The following is a 22948-nucleotide window of genomic DNA, read 5'->3' on the forward strand; positions in this document are numbered from 1 at the left end:
CAAACTGCCATGTGCTTCTTTGTCTCCAAGTACGTACTATTCCTTGCTTTGGTTGCACCTGTTTTTTTTTTGTCTTAAAATCTTAGATCAGTCCAGGTGCGGTGGCTGGCACCTGTAATCCCTGCACTTTGGGAGGCCTAGGTGGGTAGATCACAAGGTCAGACGTTCTAGAGACCAGCCTGGCCAACATGGTGAAACCTCTTCTACTAAAAATACAAAAAAATTAGTTGGGCGTGGTGGCTTGCGCCTATAATCCTAGCTACTCAGTAGGCTGAGGCAGGAGAACTGCTTGAACCCGGGAGGTGGAGGTTGCAGTGAGCCAAGATTATGCCAGTGCACTCCAGCCTGGGTGACAGAGTGAGTCACTGTCTCAACAAAAAAAATCTTAAATCAAATCCACTTCTCTGAGATCAAAGCACTGAGGCCCCGATGACCCAGAAGTACAGTTAAGAGTTTTCCTTATATCACACCCCAGGGAATGCAGCACTTTTTATATTGCTGTAATTATTGGTTAATTTGCCTGTTTCTTCTACTAATTATAAGACCCTTCTGAGGGGCTGAGGAGTGGAAAGAGGTAGAAACATTGTTGGAATGAATGAATGAATGAGTGAGCAAATGAAAGAAACCCTCCCTTCCAGAGACAATACTCCACTCTTCCTATCTTCTCCACTCTTTATGATGAACTGTGTCTCCCAAAGGGGTGCTGTCTTCTTTTGTTTAACATGTATCAGTGACCCTATCTAGGCCTCTTACTGGTGGAGCTGGGGGTGGCTGAGAAAGAAGGCAGGCTCAGAATTTTCACTGGTCAGTTACTGAGATCATATAATTAATTTGTTAGCAAGATAAAAATATATTTTGGATCAGATATTTTAAACTAAAAATAAAAACTCCAGCATTCATAGTTTACCCAACGTTAAAAGTACATTTTAAGAACCTAATCCTGGCCAGGTGTAGTGGCTCACACCTGTAATCCCAGCACTTTGGGAGGCCGAGGTGGGTGAATCTCTTGAGCTCAGGAGTTTAAGACCAGCCTGGGCAACACGGTGAACGCTTGTCTCTACAAAAAAGTACAAAAAATTAGCTGGGCGTGGTGGCATACACCTGTTGTTCCAGCTACTTGGGAGACTGAGCCTAGGAGGCAGAGGTTGCAGTGAGCCAAGATCATGCCACTGCATTCTATCTTGGGTGACCAGAGTGAGACCCCATTATACAGACACACACACACATCCTTCCAACAAGTGGTAAGCAAAGGGTATTATTTTCATTGTAGAGATGTAGAATGAAGCTCAAAGATGCCAAATGACTTTGTTCAAGATACCAAAGCTTGTAAGTAACAGGGGCAAAATTCTAATTTGAATCCAGGACTTCTGTTACTAAATTTGGAGCATTTTCCATTAAGCCACACTGCTCACTGCTCCTTGACTTACATTTATTTCCCCTCAGCTTATATTTGTCAATATTTACCAAAAGGATACATGCTTCATACTTGCAAGAGCTGAGTTAATGATCATTTTGGATGTTCCTCAATGTAGGTAACCAGCAAAGCTCCCTCAAAAGGCAGTTAGTTAGGAGAGCAGTGCCAGAGAAGCAAGCATTTACAAATCTCTCATAACCAAAGCACTGGTCTACAGACATATTTTAAGGGCCTATATGTTTCTAAGGGGCATACGAAGAAGTGCACAACAGCTTCTAAACAACCTCTCTAGGTTTTGTTTCTTATGAAATGATGAAGAGACATCAAATGTTTCTAGAAAATCAGTAAAATCAGGGATATAAGATTCAAAGTACAGTGATTGCGTACTATAGACAAAGGGTAATGAATCTAGTGAATAATTATGCACGTGATCATGAAATGTAAATTGTGACAATGTGAACAAAGGAGTCAACAGTATATGAAAATCTAAACTCATTTTTATGCATCTAACCAAAATAAAAATATCACACAAAATTAATTTAGAATGATTTTAAATGTTTTCTGTGTTTTATCAGCAAGTAAGCCAATTAATCCTTTATTGTGAAATTTAATACTTAAAAACATTTACACTAAAATTAACTTCTGTGTTGAATGATGGCTGAATTTCTTACTTATGCTTCTGAGTGAGTGGTTTTAAAAATCCAATGCCAGTACATGTATCTATCTCTGCAGCCTTTATAAAGGCATTTCTGTACTGTGATCCTTCAGACACGGTAGTTTCAAAGACTTTCTTTTCAGTCATCCTCAAGATTCAGGGAAATGTGAAAGATTCAACTTTGGCAATGGCTGGGGCCTCTGCCCCAATAATGCTATATTCCTAAATGCATGAAATATACATTAATCAAACAGAAACAGAAACACCAAATCTTTTAGTATATACTTTCAACTGAGAAAATATAAACAATATTTGTCCAGTATTGCATTTTAAGTATTTACATAGCATTAAGATAGAAAGCAATGAGAAACATGATACATTTACAGTTTTGTTTTGTTTTGTTTTTCCTGACAGGTCTTACTCTGTTATCCAGGCTGGAGTGAGTGGTGCTATCTAGCTCACCAGAACCTCCACCTCCTAGGCTCAAGCAATTCTCGTGCCTCACCCTCCCAAGTAACTGGGATTACAGGCATGTGCCACCACACAGCGCTAATTTTTGTTTTTGTAGAGACGGGGTTTCGCCATGTTAGCCAGGCTGGTCTCGAACTCCTGACCTGAAGTGATCCACCTGCCTTGGCCTTCCAAAGTACTGGGATTACAGGTGTGAGCCACAGCACCCAGCCTTATAGTTTGTTATTTACAATCTTTAAACATAATTGAAAAAGCAAAACTTGGGGAGAGAACTCTTAAAATATTAAGAAATTAAAATGTATAAAAAACAATATTGGGAAAAATGTCACACATTATAGCTTAATAAGTGTAAACTATGTTAGAAAGGCGAATGTATTTCACGGAAAGAGTATACTGACCTAATACAGGTATACAAAGGAATGAATAGGTATCATTTCATGAGATGTATATTAATCCAACAGTGAATTAATTGACTGCCAAATAGGGTGAACAATTAGAATGAGGCAAATTAAATCATCAATAACACAATTTAAAATTTCTAAGTAAACTTGAAAACATCTTTCAATATTTATTTAACCATAAGCACATAAAACATGAAAATATCAAACTGAAAACTAGTCTTGAACTTGGAATCAAATTATTTTGTCAATGTGAGAAAATTCAGACAGCTCTCAGTTTATAAAATAATCTACAGAGACAAATGGAGACTGTTTTAATTATCGTTAAAAAGTACTATGCTGAAAGCAACATTTAGATTTCTTTTTTGCCTCACTGTCAGTGTTAATTACTTAGTGTATTAAATAACACACACAATAGGAAAACAGTATTTTCTATTATATCACATTATATATTCCCAAATTATAAAAATAAATCTTTCTGCAAATAAAAAACAAAAACAGAATAGTTTACATTACAAGTCTTAAGATATACGACAAACTAACCTGATATCATGACAATTTCTTTTGGCCATGATTATATTGAGTCTTTAAGTTATTTATTCAGGAAGTTAAATCAAAAATCTTTGATCCACCAATGTTTTGGATGCCAAATTCTTTTGTCCTACTGTATTACAGATATATCTAAAAATCTGGAAAATTAAAACACTTCAGAATGAAAAGAAATTTAAACAAAATGAAATATGCACATCAATTAAAATATCTAGATTAAATTAGCTAATTGTCTCAACTATTTTCATGTACCAGGCATCTGAATCCCAGGGTGAAACAGAAAGTTATTTCAAGATGATAATTTCTTTCATAGTTTCAAAGCAATGTATGTTCTCATTTAGAATAAATTCTTATGAATTAATAATACAAATTCTCTCATATTCACAGGGATACACTTTAAAATATTTAGAAAGGCAACTTTCTTCTAAGTCTAAAAGCTACGGAAACATCAAAAGAATCTACTTGCTAAGGACAGTATTTCTTCACAATTCTAGATCACTGTCAAGGACTAACAAATTGCATCTTACTCGTATATATTCTTTGACATAAGGGAGAATATTTAGTTGATAATAACACTATTTCAAGAACAGATTTGCCATGTCTTGATATCTCCATTTCAGAGTCCACACTCATACACAAAGTTGCTTTTTATTCACACAGGTAGGGAAGGTGTCAAAGTTGCAAGCTAAAGGGGTCTTCCCTTTGGTGCTGAGCCCTGAGCTAGCTCTCCAGTGCTTGTTTTTTTGTTACATTAACATCTATCTGGTGGAGAGGGTGAAAAGGACTCTAATTACTGTTCACTTGTAGCATCTAGGAGACTAGCAGTTAAGTGTCTTCCTACAGGATTCCTCTTCCAAGTACAATCAGGCAACTTATGCCCTCCACTAGACCCCAGTATTTCATTGGCCCTGAAGGACAGAGTGCAGTTGATTGAAATGTGACTCCTTCTTTTGGTGGGATTAGTCATATCTAAGCCTTTACAAAATTGTAGTGAAAGCAGACACTGCTACTCTCTGCTATGAAAATAAATATCTACTACTAACATATTTCTCTCAAGAAAATGTAGAACAATTTTTTAAATTTACCTCTTGTTGTAGATATGTAAGGAAGGCTGCTAAAATAAAATTTTGGCAAGCCAAATCCACCACACAGAAGAACAGCAAATCAAAAATAAGAAGGGTAGCTTCATTTCCATAATACAGGACACTGCTGAAAGAATAACCTTCATCTATTAAAAAAATTTAGAAAATATAAATTAGACATTTTAAAAAGGAACAAGTCTGTGATAAATTTCTGGTAATAAAATTTGGATATTTAAAAACAGCATATAGAAACATACTATATACAATACTTCATGGCTTACACAAAAATAAACAAAAATTTTAAGATTTGCTACTCTTAAAGAGGTTAGTTAAAAAACTCATAAAAACTCATAAAAAGCAGTTTTGTTTTGTTTTGTTTTTTTTGAGATGGAGTTTTGCTCTTGTTGCCCAGGCTGGAGTGCAGTGGTGTGATCTTGGGTCACTGCAACCTCTGCCCCTCAGGTTCAAGCGATTCTCCTGCCTCAGCCTCCCCAGTAGCTGGGATTAAAGGAATGCACCACCAGGCCCGGATAATTTTTTTAATTTTTAGTAGAGACAGGGTTTCATGATGTTGGTCATGATGGTCTTGAACTCCTGACCTCAGCCCGCCTTGGCTTCCCAAAGTGCTGAGATTACAGGCATGAGCCACAGTGCCCGGCAGCAGTTTTATTTTTTTTTAATTTTTATTTATTTACCTCAGCCTCCCGAGTAGCTGGGATTACAGGTGCTCACCACCATGCCCAGCTAATTTTTGTATTTTTAGTAGAGAGGAGGTTTCGCCATCTTGGCCAGGCTGGTCTTGAACTCCTGATCTCGTGATCCACCCACCTTGGACTTCCAAAGTGCTGGGATTACAGGTGTAAGCCACTGCACCCAGCCAAAAACGGTTTTAACATTAGGACCAATGGTTGGTAACTGCTAGTAGTATAAGTTTCAAAGACCAGTTAATGAATAACCTTTCTCTATTTCTTTATATAACTAAAGGCTAAATTAATCTTATAAACATTCCCTAAGATAGAGTAAATTAGAGAAAAAAACCCATCAAGGCACAGAATAGTACATAGTGTTCAAAAGTTCAAGAATTTATTTCAAATAGTCCCCCTAAGGTTTTGTTCTAAGACCTCTTTTCACTCCACCAGTGGGTTTCATCTTTATTGGGATATGAATACCCTTTTTAAAAGATTATGATGAGGCTGGGTATAGTAGTTCATGTCTGTAATTTCAGCACTTTGGGAGGCTGAGGCATGAGGACTGCTTGAGGCCAGGAGTTCAAGACCAGCCTAGGCAACATAGCGAGACTCCATCTCTACCAAAAAAAAAAAAAAAAAGCTGTAGTCTTAGCTATTTGAGAGGCTGAGATGGAAGGATTCCATGAACCCAGGAGTTTGAGGTGAGAGTGAGCTATTAATATGATCACACCACTGCACTTCAGCCTGGGTAACAGAGCAAGAACCTGTCTCTTTTTTTTTTTTTTTTTTTTGAGACGGAGTTTCACTCATGTTACCCAGGCTGGAGTGCAATGGCGCGATCTCGGCTCACCGCAACCTCCGCCTCCTGGGTTCAGGCAATTCTCCTGCCTCAGCCTCCTGAGTAGCTGGGATTACAGGCACGCACCACCATGCCCAGCTAATTTTTTGTATTTTTAGTAGAGACGGGGTTTCACCATGTTGACCAGGATGGTCTCGATCTCTTGACCTCATGATTCACCCGCCTCGGCCTCCCAAAGTGCTGGGATTACAGGCTTGAGCCACCGCGCCCGGCCTAGAACCTGTCTCTTAAAAACAACAACAACAACAATAACAAAAGTCTGATGAACGCAACAGACTCTTTCACCAGGGGGAAAAAAAGTATACATATACAAATCTTGCAAACAATTTCAGGGAAATCCAGAGAACTACTGAAGCAGCCCATGGATACCGAGTTAAAAACATCTGCTTTATACAAGAGGGCATCTGAAGTGCTGGTTATGTTCTCTCTTGTCAAGAGTACTAGTTACAGGGTTATATCCATTTATATCCATTTATAGCTTGTACTAGCAAAGGGTTTTTTTTTGTTTGTTTGTTTGTTTTTTGCAGTGGCGCAATCTTGGCTCACTGCAACCTCTGCCTCTCGGGTTCAAGTAATTCTCCCTACCTCAGCCTCACAAGTAGCTGGGATTACAGGTGTACGCTGCCAAGTCTAGCTAATTTTTTGTATTTTTAGTAGAGACGAAGTTTCACGACGTTGGCCAGGCTGGTCGGAACCCCTGACCTCAGGTGATCCACCTGCCTCAGCCTCCGAAAGTGCTGGGACTACAGGCATAAGCCACCTCCTGTAACTGCTTTTTTACAAGCTATAAAATTGTTCAATCAAAAGATGTGATAATCAAAAGATTTTTTAAAAGCCATAAAATTATTAAATCAAAAGAAAAATATCTATAAGTACTTTTTTTCTCAAACTTTGAAAACAGTTATCAAGCTCTGTAAAGGGATTTAAAAGATACCATTGTAAAAGATGCTTTTTTCCATTGGTTCCATGAATTCCATTCCAAGAATTCTTTCAAGAAGTAACTTATCTTTTATAAAGTAATCCATTTCCTTATGAACCTAAAAAAAAAAAAAAAAAAAAAAAGACAGCATCACTTCAAGAATAGCAGCAGTGAAATAATGCTTTCCAATTAATGTAAAATCAGTGGGAGGGAAAATGAAAAATGAATAGTAACAAAGAAAATCTGTTCTTCAAAAAGATTTTTTTTTTTTTTTTTTTTTTTTAAATTTGAGACAGAGTCTCCCTCCATCACCAGGCTGGAGTGCAATGGCATGATCTCGGCTCACTTCAACTTCTGCCTCCTGGGTTCAAGCAATCCTCCCACCTCAGCCTCCCAAGTAGCTGGGACTACAGGCGTGCACCATCATGCCCAGCTAGTATTTGTACTTTTAGTCAAGACAGGGTTCACCATGTTGGCCATGATGGTCTTGATCTCCTGACCTCATGATCTGCTGGCCTCGGCCTCCCAAAGTGCTGGGACTACAGGTGTGAGCCACTGCGCCCAGCCATGACTGAATTTTCTACACTGAAACCTAAAACAAAATTTTCTTTAGGAATGTTTTAAATTTTAAGTGCTCTTAGTAGTATTTAGGGCTAGATATACTGAAAATCAATTTATACAAAGCTTTTCAGAAATATAATTATAGCATAACACAAGGATTTCAATAATGAATAACAGAGTGATATTTTGGTAACTGGCTACCAAAATTCCAGTGCACACACAGTTTAAGGGAATCATCATTATGTTAACAGACACATAAAATCTCATTTTACTTTTGTATAACCTAACTCTATTTCTAAGTCATAGTTAATGGCTAGAAATGCCTTTTTAAAATATATCATTCCTATGTATTGAAAGTGACAGACAAAAAAAGGGAAGGTCCTAAGGAACGGTTCTAAGTTTACTGACTTGGTTACCTTGAAGAAATAATTGACATTCCCACTTAACTTTTTAAAAATTGCATTTGATCCTAGCTTAAATATAAATGTTGACATACATACATGATCAATGAAGGAGCCAAGAAATTTATTCATCATATGATATGCTTTTATACTCTGCTCCAAAGTACTTGCTGATGAACTCAATAGTCTAGCAGGGCCATTTTTCTAATGTAAAAAAGAGAAATGAATAAATGCAAAGTCTTATGTTCTTGGTATCTAGAAACATTAAATATTAACAAAATATATCTTAACTGTACTTGATACAAACCCGTATTAGAGTCTCATGAATTTTGTCATAGTGTTGTCTCATCTGGTTAGAAATTGCAATCTGAAAAGTCTGACCATCTGTGTTAGGTACCAAACCTCTCTGGCTACACAAATTTTCCTGAAAAGTTAAAAAATTTAAGTTAACATCAATATTATAAAAAATTTTCTGCCTCAAAAAATTCAGATGCTAAATGAAATTTACTGAAACTGTATTTGAGAAACAGATTCTACCATTATCCAAGGTTCCCAGATTTTGCCAATTTCTACTTTAATGCACACTCCTTTACAGGTTTTTATATCATTTTCTTTCCTCTACTTAAATATATTTATTTATTTACTTATTTATAATATATAAATATATTTATCACATGTTATAATATATATTTATATATTTAAGTAGAGCAGATATACATATTTAGGTAGAGCATATATATATTTAAGTAGAGCAGAGTAAAGGAGATGACATAAAGACATATATATATATTTATTATTTATTGATATTCTTAGCTTTCTTTATAATTAACCTTATTGCTCTTTTAATGTATGCTCAAAAGTCTTGCTTTGGAGTTATCCAGATTTATAATTGCAAATGGTTTTTTCTTGTTTTCTAAACATTTTTGAGATGCTTCCTTAATTAATTACAATAAAACATACTAATAAATGACCAAACAGTTAATGTTATAAACCAGATATCCATTTTGGGTTTCCTTAACGCAACTTGGATCCTGACAACCACAAATATGTAAAAAAAATTTTTGATTTGATTGATGCTTCAAGGTTCGACACAAGTTCTCTTGCCTCCATAAAGCCTGTCTACCTACTGCAGCAGTTAATATTTTCCTTCTTTGCCTAAATCTAACCGGCAAACATAATATGGCACTTGGCTTTCTATACACTTAAAGGAAGAATACATGTAGTGAACTTCTCTATTTAAAAAAAAATTTTCTTGATTAAAAACATACATGCCGTTGCAGAAAATTTACAAAATAAAGAGAAATACAAAAAAGGAAAAAAAATTTAGCTAAAATCTCAACACCCAGAGATACAGATTATCTTAAGGAATTTCATTTCCAGTCTTCTCCCCAAGGCATATACATATAGATAGCATAAAATTGGGATCACAATGATTTCTTTTTCACTTAATGTTATAGCCTGAGCAATTACACTATGTCATTAAATATTCTATAAAATATGATTTTACCATCTATTTAAGATTTCACCACAAAGGTAAGCCAATTTATTTAATATTCTCCAATTTTACATACTTTTCCCCTTACAAATAACCTCTGTGATGAAGATCTTGAATTTAAGTAGCTGTTCATATTGTTATTTTTTCCTTGAGCTAACATTCATAAAATCAGTGAATCAAAGATTATGAACTTTTAAAAAGCTCTTGGTATACATTGCCCAAACACTTTCCAGAAGGTCTGCATAAATTTAACCTGCACCAGTAGCTTTGTGGTTGCCCATTTCACTGTGTCCTTGATACTGAGTATTAGCTTTTCTTTCTTTCTTTTTTTTTTTCAGACAGAGTCTCATTCTGTAGGCAGGCACCAGGCTGGAGTGCAATGGTGCGATCTCAGCTCACTGCAACCTCCACCTCCCGGGTTCAAGCAATTCTCCTGCCTCAGCCTCCTGAGTAGCTGGTAATACAGGTGCGCACCACCACACCCAGCTAATTTTTGTATTTTAGTGGAGACAGAGTTTCTCTGTGTTGGCCAGGATGATCTCGATTTCGTGACCTCGTGATCCACCTGCCTCAGCCTACCAAAGTGTTGGGATTACAGGCGTGAGCCACCACGCCCAACAAGTATTAGCTTTTCTAAAAAATATTTTGCTAGTTTGAAGAGAGGAAAACTATTATTTTTATAGTCAGTTCTTTGATTATGAGTTAAAATATTTTTAGAGGTTTATTAGTGTATATTAGTCATTTTTCCATTGAGATTTTAATTTAGTGTTTTCTTAGTGATTTGTGTAACTCTTAACACTGTTATCAGTATCTTTGTAATATTTGTTATAAGTATTTTGTCCTAACTCACTCTCTTTTATGATTGTTTGATATGTAAATGTACTGTATTAATAAAGTAACATCAATTAATATTCCCTTTTTGATGCTTTCTATTCTTTATCCTTAGAATATCATCCCCCAGTCTGAAATATTCTTTTCTAGTTTCTTATGGCTTCCCGTTTTGCATTTAACTTTTTAATCACAATATAATTTCTAATGTTTAATCAAGTGATCCAGTTCAATGTATTAAATAAATTCTTCTCTGAAATGCCATTATCATGTATCAAATTCTTACAAGTCACAGTTATGGCCCCTTAATCACTAAATCCTCTTGATTTTTCCTTTTAAGCATATCTTATTCTTTAAAAAATGTTATTATGAAGTTTTTTCCAAACGTACATACTAGAGAGAATAGTAAACCACTCATCACCTAGCTTCAGCAATTATGAATATTTTATTAATTTTGTTTAATCTATTCTCCCAAATTTTCTTTTTTCTTAGAGTATTTTAAAGTAAAATCCAGACCATGTCATTTCATCTGTAAATGCTTTGTAAGTATTTCTAATAAGGACTTCAAAATAAATAACTACCATGCCATTTTCATACCTAACAAAAGTAATTGTTACTTAACATTTAGTCCACTAAAAATCTCCCAGATTTTTTAAATAGTTGGTTTGTCTGAATCAGGATCCAAATGAAGTCCATACATTGTATCTCATTAGTTTGTTTATCAAACCTTTCTTATAATATAATAGTTCATACACTGCCACCATTACCCTTCCATTTCTTTTCATGCCACTGATTTGTTTGGAGGCACTGAGTCATTTATCCTGTGAGGCAGCCTACACTCCAGACCTGGCTAATTACTTCCTATGGTGCTATTTAATTTGTGCCTTTATCCCTTGTATTTCCCATAAACTGGTGGTTAGAGCTAGTGGGTTGATTATATTCAAGTTCAGTTTTATAGCCAAAAATACTTCATGTGTGATGTTATGTACTTTCTACTGCATCATGGCAGGAAGTATATATGTCAGTTTTCCTTATTTTTATTTACAGTGTGTCCAGATTATGTCAACCTAATCCCTCATTATAAAGTTCCTTGCCAACAAATACTTAATTGTTTAGCATGCACTGATGATGGCAGCTTACATTCATTGATCCATTAGTCATTGCAAAATGGTAATTTTTCTAACTTAGAATTCCTTCTACTTTTCTCTATAAGGAGGAACTTTCCCTCATGAATTGGTTACTGTGAAATACAGTTCATATAGGAACTGCAAGATAAAATTAGATTCCTTTCCTTTATGAATGTTCAGGGTAATGAGTTGGTCCCTAGCAACTTTCAAAGTGATCAATAGGCCAGGCACAATGGCTCACACCTGTAATCCCAGCACTTTAGGAGTGCTGAGATCAATCCCAAAGCCGATCATCTGATGTTAGGAGTTCAAGAGCAGCCTGGTCAACGTGGTGAAACCCACTCTCTACTAAAAATACAAAAATTAGCCAGACGTGGTGGATGCCTGTAGTCCCAGCTACTAGGGAGGCTGAGACAGAAGAATCACTTGAACCCGGGAGGCAGAGGCTATAGTAAGCCAAGATCGAGCCACTGCACTCAAGCCTGGGTAACAAAGTGAGACTCTGTATCAAGAAAAAAAAAAGTGATCAATAAAGACTTTTTTAAAAAACAAATCCTAGATTCATAAGAATCCATTTCTCAACTTAAAAACAAAAAGATATAAAACATTTTCATACCGCTTCTCTTTTAAGGTTCATATTCATTTCTTCCATATTAGTATCTGCATGCCCATGTACTGATCTACCGTGAATGTAATATCCAAAACATTTGTGGGATAACAGAAACACTGATATCTATAAAAAGAGAATAAAAAGAAGCAATTAATCTACAAAACAATAAAAAATTAAGTTTTCCTTAAAATTTCTTTTTCCCAAAACAATAAAGATTTTATTCTTGAGAAACATATAAAGAATAAAGTAATCAAAGATAATAAGGTTTTTTTTAAGTGTTTGAAAAGGAGATTGAAGATATTTTCCAAGAAAAGGAGAAATAAGCCTGGGCAACATAGGGAAACTCTGTCTCTCCACACAAAAAAATAGTTGAGTGTTGGTGGTGCACACCTGTGGTCCCAGATACTTGGGAAGCTGAGGTGGGAGGATTGCTTGGAACCAGGAGGTTAAGGTGGCAGTGAACAACAATTGCACCACTGTACTGCAGTCTGGATTATAATGCGAGACCTTTTCAGAAAGGAAAGAAGGGAGGGAGGGGAAAAAAGAAAAGAGTAGAAGCAGCAAGAAGCAGGCACGCTATATAAACAATTTTCAGGGGTCCTGGGATGAATGAACTATTTGGCATCATAAGAAATTCATAATTAAGAAACTGCAAATAAAGATGAAAAAAACAGGCTGGGCATGGTGGCTCACACCTGTAATCCCAGCACTTTAGGAGGCCAGAGGAGGGCGGATCACCTGAGGTTAGGAGTTCAAGATCAGCCTGGCCAACATGGTGAAACCCCATCTCTACCAAAAATACAAAAAAAAAAATTAGCTGGGCATGGTGAGGCACACCTGTAATCCCAGCTACTCAGGACACTGAGGTATGAGAATTGCTTGAACCCGGGATCCAGAGGTTGCAGTGAGCCAAAATGGTGCCACTGCACTCCAGCCTGGGAGACAGAGCAAGAGTGTTTAAAAAAAAAAGATGGAAAAAACTAAGGCAGTATTAACTTGTAGCTTATTATCATTATCTCTGGAATTAACAACCGGTAGAAAATTGGACCAAAAATTCAATCATACCAAATCACTTTTAAAGCCTCTCTTAACAAACTCATGACCTTTAAACAGGGAAAATTAACAGTTGCAAGACGAAGTCAGAAAATACTTACATTACTCATAGAGCATAAATCAACGAACTGTCGAATTTTATCTTCTATAAATCTCTCATAAAAGACAGCAAAGAACACGATCTGAAACATTAAGCCAAGTTTATGATTATTAGCTTTTAGGATTTTAATTTTCTTTTACAGTCACAGTGTAATATCTTAAGAAAAATAAAGTTCCAACCAAGAGCACAGTGGCCTTTAACAGTTCCTAAGGGATAAAATCCTACTTTTCATTTCTGACTCTTCTGTCAAAGGGAGGAGGATTTTAGAACTGTGTTGAGTCATTGAGGGAGCCTATTTTGAGTTTTGAAAACTTTTCTGTGTCATTAAAACAAGCTATGACAAACATGTGGGAAGAGAGAAAAAGCCTTTAACTCCTCTATTTAAAGCTGTCCCCACTGTCCCCCATTCCTGCCCTCCACTCCCCTCTTTTCTATTTACTCTCTAGCTCATGTCCCTGCTGATCCTCTTCACAGCACTTGGCACAATCTGTCATTTTTTCCTGTAAAAACATATCCATGAGCGCCAGTACATAAGACATACTCAAATATGTGAATGAATAAATGAATCTACAGCAGCTGACTGCTAAGAAGGTTTTTCTACATACTCTCTCTATATATTTTAAATCTCTTTAAAGGATGTGAAAAACAGCAATGTTCAAGGTTTAAAAAATAAAAGATACCACTTAAAAGCTGAAGAGGCTGGATTTAAGGAAATAAAAGGAGTGAACAATGAAGCCTGGCATTATTAGAATGAAGAAGAGTTTAGACAAATTTATTTATTTAATCATTCATTCATTTTATTTTATTATTTTCTGAGACAGGGTCTCACTCTGTCACCCAGGCTGGAGTGCAGTGGTGTGACTTTGGTTCACTGCAACCTCCGCCTCCCAGGTTCAAGCGATTCTCCTGCCTCAGCCTCCCAAGTAGCTGGGATTACAGGCATGCACTACCACACCCAGCTAATTTTTGTATTTTTAGTAGAGATGTGGTTTCACCATGTTGGTCAGGATGGTCTCTATCTCCTGACCTCATGATCTGCCCACCTTGGCTTCCGAAAGTCCTGAGATTACAGGCATAAGCCTCCGCACCCGACCTAACAAATTTATAAAACTGTAATAGGTTGTTAAAGGAACCCTTAAGGATTCTTGACAAATATGTAAACACTGATCATTTTAGATTACAATGGGGAGAAATGCTTTATTATCCAGCTGATGGAAAAGTAAGAAGCAAAGAATGAAGTTAGCTGGTGGTGTCTGAGATTGCTAGGTGCTGTCCCAACGATCCTTTCTCCTTAGTAACAGATCCCTTCCTTGAGCAGTATATACTACCGTCCAGCTGAAAGATTCTAGTGCAGCTAGGCGTGGCCATGCAATTAAGTTCTAGCCAAGAAGTGTTGAAAGGTACTTCTGAAAAGGCTCTTAAAGAGAAGGTGAGCTCACCCACCCTAATTCCCTCCTGTAACTCACTGGCCATCATGGACCATGAAGGGACTGTGGAGATGGAAGTCCCTTGTGGCCAGGCAGAAGGACAGGCTTTGGGGTCCTGACAGTAGCACTAAGCCACCATTCCATTCCAGCCCTGTACTTTCGACCTCTGTTCTTCTTTTTCATGGGAAAGACAAGGATCTCTTTGATTTCAGCCACTCTTACTTTGTTTTTGGTTGTGTTATATTGAACCAAATATGAAAAGCTTCAGATGATATTGCTTTAGACTCTCTACATCTAGACGAATCTGATATACTCACAAAATATATTGGTATATTGTATAAAATATTTCCTTACTATTACATTGATAATAAACGTCAAACCCTATACTCTTTTGATTCTATTTTGTTTCAAATTCTAATATGTTTGTCTTCCTTTCTGGTTGTCAGCTATCTTTCACTAATTCTATCTCTGTGGTTTCAAGTTTGAATAAGTATCATCAATTTAAAATAAGTACACATTTAAAAAGTTAATTCTGCCTGGCGCAGCGGCGCGTGGCTGTAGTCCCAGCTACTTGGGAGGCTGAGGTGGGAGGATCCCTTGAGCCCAAGGGTTCTGGGCTATAGTGTGCTACAGCCCAGATTGGGTGTCTGCACTAAGTTCGGTATCAATATGGGGACCTCCCGGAAGCGGGGGACCACCAGGTTGCCTAAGGAGGGGTGAACCGGCCCAGGTTGGAAACGGAGCAGGTCAAAACTCTGGTGCTGATCAGTAGTGGGATTGTGCCTGTGAAGAGCCACTGCACTCCAGTCTGGGCAACATAGCAGGACCCCATCTCTAAATAAATAAATAAATAAATAAAAATTTAAAAATTAAAAAAAAAAGTTAATCCTCAGATTACTGAATACTAACAACTGGGCCTAATTCTCTAAGAATAAGCTCTCTTAAAAATATTTCAATCCCAAAAGATCAGCTGGGCACAGTGGCTCACACCTGTAATCCTGGCACTTTGGGAGGCTAAGGTGGGAGGAGAACTTGAGTCCAGGAGTTTGAGACCAGCCTGGCCAACATGGTGAAACTCATCTCTACTAAAAATATAAAAAGTAGCTGGGCATGGTGGTGGGTACCTGTAATCTCAGCTTCTCAGGAGGCCGAGGCAGGAGAATCGCTTAAACTTGGGAGGCAGAGGCTGCAGTGACCCAAGATGGTGCCATTGCACTCCAGCCTGTGAGACAACAGTGAAACTCTGTCTCAACAACAAAAAAACTGCTGGGTGTGGTGGCATGTGCCTGTAGTCACAGTTACTCATAAAGCTGAGGCAGAAGGATTGCTTGAGCCCGGGAGGTTGAGGCTGCAGTGAGCTATGATGGCACCATTGCAGTCCAGAATGGGAGACAGGGGAAGACTGTCTCTTAAAAAAAAAAAAAAACCAAACAAACAAAAATCTCAAAGGATCCTTAAAAATAGGCTATTTTAGGTAGATAGCTAGTAACCAGCTATAGGAAATTAAAACTGGTTTCTCTGGAGGTCCTATCTTCAAGTGCTGATTATAAAAGTTAAGGAAATACGGCCGGGCGCGGTGGCTCACGCCTGTAATCCCAGCACTTTGGGAGGCCGAGGCGGGTGGATCACGAGGTCAAGAGATCAAGACCATCCTGGTCAACACGGTGAAACCCCGTCTCTACTAAAAATACAAAAAATTAGCTGGGCATGGTGGCGCGTGCCTGTAATCCCAGCTACTCAGGAGGCTGAGGCAGGAGAATTGCCTGAACCCAAGAGGCAGAGGTTGCGGTGAGCCGAGATCGCGCCATTGCACTCCAGCCTGGGTAACAAGAGCGAAACTCCGTCTCAAAAAATAAATAAATAAATAAATAAATAAATAAATAAAAAATAAAAGTTAAGGAAATTTTTAAGCAAACAGGGGTCTTTGTGTTTATGAGTATCTGAAAGTTAGATGCTTGCCGCTGCTTCTTTCTTTTTCTTTTCTTCCTTTCCTCTTCTTTTTCTTTATAACCTCTGTTAGATTCATGGGACCTGAGCCTAAAAAGACTTATTTTTAGTTTTGGTCATTTCAATAAATATTTCAAGAAAAACTCCCCAAGGAGTACGAGCAATTTGAGTGAGATTAATGATATATAAATAAATGTAAACAATAAGTTATGTTTCAAAAGAAAAGAACATATTCAGGGTAGCTTATCTGTCCCTATATCTTCATATAAACTAAACAAGGAGTCTGTCCTATGACTATAAAGCTGCAGACTCTCAAAGGCCCTTCAGAGCCTCACTATTGACAAGAACGTGAACTCTGAAATCAGGCTGCCTGAGTTCAAATTCCAGTTCTGCCAGTTACAAGTTGCATGACTTTAGGCAATTTTTTAGCCTTCCTGTGTCTCAGTTTCCTCATCTATAAAATAAGGATAATAACAGAGCCTATCTCTGAGGGCTATTATAAATATTAAAACATTATTAGGTATAATGCAATTACAATTGTCCTTTAGTATGTTGGGATTGATTCCAGAACCCCCAAGTACACCAAAATACACCCATACTCAAGTCCCACAGTCAGTCCTGCTACAACCCATGTATACAGAAAGTTGACCCTCTATAGATGCAGAATTTGCATTCTGTGAACACTGTATTTTCTATTCTCAATGAGTTCAGTCAAACAGTTCAAGCCCATGTTGTTCAAGGACCAACAGTAATTATACTTGATCTTAGCTTAAAGGCCAAGAAATGATGGATCAACTGTGACTACTTAATACAGTGCCTAATACAATATAAGAACTGACTACTGGCTGAGTGCAGTGGCTCACACCTGTAATCCCAGCACTTTGAGAGGGCAAGGGGGGTGGATCACCTGAGGTCAGGAGTTCAAGACCAGCCTGGCCAACATGGTGAAACCTCATATCTACTAAAAATACAAAAAAATTAGCTGGGTGTGGTGCTGGGCGCCTGTAGTCTCAGCTACTCAGGAGGCTGAGGCAGGAGAATTGCTTGAACGTGGAAGGCAGAGGCTGTAGTGAGCCAAGATCATGCCATTGCACTCCAGCCTGGGTGAGACTCTGTTTCGGAAAAAAAAAAAAAAAAAAAAAAAAAGAACTGACTATTAGCTCTTGTTCTTGTCACCTTCTTTCTGCTACAGAAATCAGGATGTGGTCAATATTTGATAATAACCAGTAAGTAGGCAGAGTTAATAAATAAGCAATGTTACTTAGAAGTATAATCTCTTATTACCTGTATAATTCCAATGGCTAGCCAAAGAGCAGCAGACACTGCATATCTCAAAATGCGGCTGTAAGGAGCTATATAGCTAGGTGGGCTTCTAGAAAGACTAGAAGATGAGTCCATTAATGCTAAGTTCTTGAATCCCACAACCTGGAGTAAAAAGAAAAAATAATAATTTATACACACATGGACAAAGAAAAGTACTCTAGACTGAAAATGGAAAACCTCTCCCTACTGCTCACCTTGAAAAAAACTAAAAGATCCAAGTTTGTATAAACAGTAGAAGACCTAGATAAAAATAATTATTATTCAGTATTTTAACTACAAAGTATTGGCCGGGCGTGGTGGCTCACGCCTGTAATCCTAGCATTTTGGGAGGCCGAGGTGGGTGGATCACCTGAGGTCTGGAGTTCAAGACCAGCCGGGCCATCATGGTGAAACACCATCTATAAAAAAAAATAAAAATAAAAATAAATAAATTAAAAAAAAAAACTACAAAGTATTTATTACACAATATTTAGTTCAGTTGGTATTGTTCTCAATATGACTAAGGACCAAATATAAAACCTTACTGTCATACACACTCAGTAAACTACCAATGTGTGAAATCAACAACTAGTATTTCATGAGTATTTAACACGTGCCAGCCACTGTACTAAACATATTTATACTTTAAAACAGTATATTACAAAATGTCTTCTAAAGGACATAAGTTCTTTGGAAAAGGAATCCATGTTTAAATACATTTGGTCCATCTATTACACTCACCACCATGCCTCCCACCTTGTAGAATAAAGGCTCTGAGAAGTTTTACAGTAAAAAGTGGCTACATGATTACATTGAATCCAATATTTTCCAAACTTACTTGACTGTAAAACATTTTCACGTAACACCTTTTAAAGCTGAGGAAACACTCTTAAACACACACACAAACAATTTTAGTACAAAAAAAAGAAGTGTGTGAGGTAACAAACTAGCTTAATTTAGCCATTCCACAATCAATACATATATCAAAACACTGTGTTGTAAACTATGAGCATATATAATTTTTATCTATCCACTTAAAAAAAACAAAAGAAAAAAGGAGAGAAAAAAACCAAAATACTACTTCAAGTGAATTTTGCAAGTATTGCTTGTATCATTCAAAAGCCCTAGGGACACAGATGTTCTTTTACTAGTTTTAAAAAAGGAAAGGGGAAAGAGAATGAAAAGAAGAAAAAAAAGGGAAGGCTAACAGACAGAACCTGAAAGTTAATATGTATATTCAACCTTAATTAAGCAGATAATTTCTGAGAAAACCTATTCCTATATAAACGGTTTCCATGTTCAGTCTCATACTCAGTACTGAATACTTCTTTTAATAATTCCAACCAAATCCATGAAATAACTGCAAATATATCGTAAATATGTTGTCTTGTTCAGTCGTAGCCCCAGCTCTTAGCACAGAACATAGTCTATAATAAGTGTTCTATAAAAATTTGTTGAAAAATATCAAAGTTATAATCATGATTCTTTTTTTTTTTTTTTTGAGACCATGTCTCACTCTGTTGCCCAGGCTGGAGTACAATGGTGCAACCTCGGCTCACTGCAACCTCGACCTCCCAGGTTCAAGCAATTCTCCTGCCTCAGCCTCCCGAGTAGCTGGGATTACAGGCACGTGCCACCACGCGCCGCTATTTTTTTTCTTTTTTGTATTTTTAATAGAGACAGGGTTTCACCATGGTAGTCAGGATGGTCTCAATCTCTTGACCTCGTGATCCGCCCGCCTCAGCCTCCCAAAGTGTTGAGATTATAGGCGTGAGCCACAGTGCCCGGCCTATAATAGTGATTCTAATGCAGGGAAGAATATGGATCATGGGGTAGGGAGGTTTTTCAAAATACAGATACCTGGGGTTACCTCAAAGCTACCATATCAAACATAGTCTCTAAGGGTGAGCCTGAGCATAGGTATTTTACAAAAGCTCCCCAAGGGATTCTGATATAAACCATTGGGTTTAAAGCTATTCCTTTCACCTACAGCAGTCAAACACACAGAGAGTATCATAGAATGGTGTTTGCCAGAAGTTAGGCAATTGGTACAGAGTTGTTTAAGAGGTACAGAGTTTCAGTTTTGCGAGATGAAGAATTCTAGAGATGAATGGTGGTGATGATTTTGCATGACAATGTGAATGTACTTAACACTATTAAACTCTACACTTAAAAATACTTATGATGGTAAACTACATAATTTATTTTACCACAATTTTTTTGAAGTTGCTTCTTTTTAATGGCTTCACAACAATCTTTCAACCTTTAGAAAAATCTTCCACTGTCATGAAAACTTAGTTGGAATTATATTAGTTTAATATTTCTAAGGTACATGTAAGTTCCATACAATCACATCAAACAGTTTATACCTCCAAAAAGAAGAGGACAATAAATACTTGAAAGACCGAATTAATTTTTCTCACAGTCTGAATTTCATTCCATTCATTTGCTACAAAATATGTTCTCCATATGCTTACAGGAACAGTGGCACTTCGTACACCACCCTCACCTGGTCAGGGAAATAAAATGAGTAAAAGAGTTTTACCTCCTTTGCTCTGCAAGGGTAGCAAAAGAATTTTGGTACAAATGTTTATTTCAGTTACCTTCAACAGCTTTAAGAACCTTTCCTTTAGGTCGCTCCCAATCAATAAAGAATATATCTATTGTAATCTGGGATATAAGCTTATGCAAAAATTGTAGTGCCTGAGAATGACATATAATAAAACACCTAAGAAAGTATCAGCATTAAGCCTGCTTATGAAACCAATATTGATTCTTTAATAAACATATTGTTATTACAAGAACATAAACTTTTGTGAGTGAATTCACATAAAGTTATAATACCACTAGGGGATCATTAGAAACTCATCAGATAACCTGGAATCCCCAAATTTACAAAATTTTCATATATATATTACTTTACCTTCCCTTTTTTATTTTTTATTTTTTTAAAATAGAGACAGGGTCTCACTATGTTGCCCAGGCTGGAGTGCAGTTGCTATTCACAGTCATGATCCCACTACTGATCAGCACGGGAGTTTTGACCTGCTCCGTTTCCAACCTGGGCCGGTTCACCCCACCTTAGGCAACCTGGTGGTCCCCCACTCCCGGGAGGTCACCATATTGATGCCGAACTTAGTGCAGACACTTGATGGGCATAGCGCACTACAGCCCAGGACTCCTGGACTCAAGAGATCCTCCAGCCTCGGTCTCCCAAATAGCTGGGACTACAGGCATGTGCCACTGTGCCTGGATCCCTTTTTATTTCTTTCTTTAAAATAGAAATACTAAAGGAGGAGACATTTTACCTCTTCCTCACATAGGAGCTTGTATAATTGACTCCTACCCAAAGACTCTAGAAACATACTTTGTTTTATAGATCAGCTGACTTCTTTATAAGTAAAGACATTTTCAACTATAGTTTTTCCTAAAGTTTTTGAATGCTCTTACTGTCTTTTTTTTTTCTATTTCTGCTATTAAGATTTCTGATTTTTAAAGAATGTGTTGTTGAAACACATCTTCCTCATCTACAGAAGCAGTATGTTTAAACCGAGGCATTCTTTCTAGTTGCTGCATTATTGATCAAATGAAGGATAAAAATCTAAGTGTGGGATACTTCACTTAGATAAGCTCCCAGTCAGTGGAAAAAGCAGACACTTAATACTCACAGTACAGTGGGATAAGGACTACCAAAAGGCATATAAAGAGCTTTACCTACATTGATGGAGAACACTGAGTTGGGGATGTGGGGGCCATAGGAAGAAAGGAGCAAAGTAATATGGAGACAGACAAAACAATTTTTAAGATCTCAACACTTTATCCAGAATGGTACCTTTTACCCTTGATTAATGAAGACAAAATTCATGCCTGAAGACATTTTGTCCCATTGTGAATGTATCATCAGACTTTAAAGAAAGTTATATACTAAAATATCATTTTATCAAATTAGTCATAACTCATGTTAACCCAAATAGATTTATAGCTTCTTTGAAAAAAATATTTAAGGCAGATTTTCAGACTGAGTATCTACTATAAATAAAAGTAAATTAACCACATAAAATGATGAAGGCTTTCTTTTAAAACCAAAGTGAATTTCACGCCAAAGATTTTGAAAGCATTTTAATTTTAAAGACTTATTAGTTCATTAGCAGGCCTTTTAATTTGGTAAAACTTACCTTCAGAGCAAAGGCACATCCAACATAAGTGACAAAACGTTCTTCCTGAACTGGCATTGGGAGCAAAACAGAGACAGACTTCTGTGCCTATAATAAAAATTACTTGATTAAATATAATCACACAAAGTTTTTGTTGTTTTGTTGTTGTTGCTTTTTGGAGAGGAGGGTCTCAGTATGTTGCCCAGGCTGGACTTGATTCTGGACTCACAGGATCCTCCCAGCCAAGTCTCCCAATTGAACAAGGTTTTTACTAAGCACAATTGATAAACCAAAAAAGCATAAAAGAGGAAGATAGTGATGTAATTGATAAGCTCAGCACACTCAAGGAGTGGGGAGTTGGGCACCTGTCTTAATACTACTGATCAAAAATTCTCCCAAATAAAAATAGTTCCTTAAAAAGAAAGCTTTTCAATTATTCAGACATTGGCAGTTGGGGTAAATTCAGAAACTCACTCACTTTGAAGAAAATAAGCCAATAAAGACCTGTTCCCACTGTGATGATAAAGAAAACATTGGCCAGATCGCCAGCATAGTACACCAAGAATTTCATAACTGTCTGCAATTAAAAAAAAATTACAGCTGTTTAAGACTCAATATATATACCACCTTTAGTAACACTACCACTTTTATACATCATCCACTCCATTTCTGAAGCCTGTTTCACACATCCACATATGATCAAGCTATAAAGGCCACCTGCATCCCCCTCCTTGCTACCTTTTTGTTCCTTATCTTTCTGTCCATTCCTGGTAGCCTCTTTTTTCAACTCTTCTTGTCTTTCACTATCTAAGAAAGTTGAACTGCTTCCTAGTTTTCTGTTAGTTGAGAATCCTCCACTCTAATCTCTCCTCCACATTATCACCAGAGTTCATTTTCTAAAATGTAA

At 37.0% G+C, this 22948-nt stretch overlaps 1 protein-coding gene across 8 annotated transcripts in view; it reads right to left on the reverse strand.

Moving 5' to 3' along the window:
• TMEM67 (transmembrane protein 67) overlaps positions 1 to 22948 on the reverse strand; it is an 84451-nt gene that overhangs the window by 23466 nt on the left and 38037 nt on the right. For 4 of the 8 annotated variants that reach the window (XR_004260138.1, XR_004260142.1, XR_004260141.1 and 1 more), the window contains exons 17-28: positions 22520 to 22618; positions 22063 to 22149; positions 20491 to 20590; positions 20257 to 20396; positions 17870 to 18010; positions 13213 to 13293; positions 12065 to 12181; positions 8306 to 8422; positions 8098 to 8202; positions 7052 to 7154; positions 4573 to 4715; positions 3482 to 3627 (exon numbers count right to left, since the gene is read on the reverse strand). Coding sequence is in view for 3 of the 8 variants with exons in the window: in XM_032249166.1 (XP_032105057.1) it covers positions 3547 to 3627; positions 4573 to 4715; positions 7052 to 7154; positions 8098 to 8202; positions 8306 to 8422; positions 12065 to 12181; positions 13213 to 13293; positions 17870 to 18010; positions 20257 to 20396; positions 20491 to 20590; positions 22063 to 22149; positions 22520 to 22618 (1314 nt within the window). In the remaining 5 variants the exon portion in view is untranslated. Of the gene's footprint in view, positions 1 to 1893; positions 3628 to 4572; positions 4716 to 7051; positions 7155 to 8097; positions 8203 to 8305; positions 8423 to 12064; positions 12182 to 13212; positions 13294 to 17869; positions 18011 to 20256; positions 20397 to 20490; positions 20591 to 22062; positions 22150 to 22519; positions 22619 to 22948 lie in introns of those variants that run through there. The other 4 variants (XM_032249166.1, XM_032249199.1, XR_004260140.1 and 1 more) reach the window with 3 other exon arrangements.

This window comes from Sapajus apella, unplaced genomic scaffold (assembly GCF_009761245.1).
Source record: "Sapajus apella isolate SASKATOON/1434 unplaced genomic scaffold, GSC_monkey_1.0 scaffold3, whole genome shotgun sequence".
Lineage (NCBI taxonomy): Eukaryota > Metazoa > Chordata > Mammalia > Primates > Cebidae > Sapajus > Sapajus apella.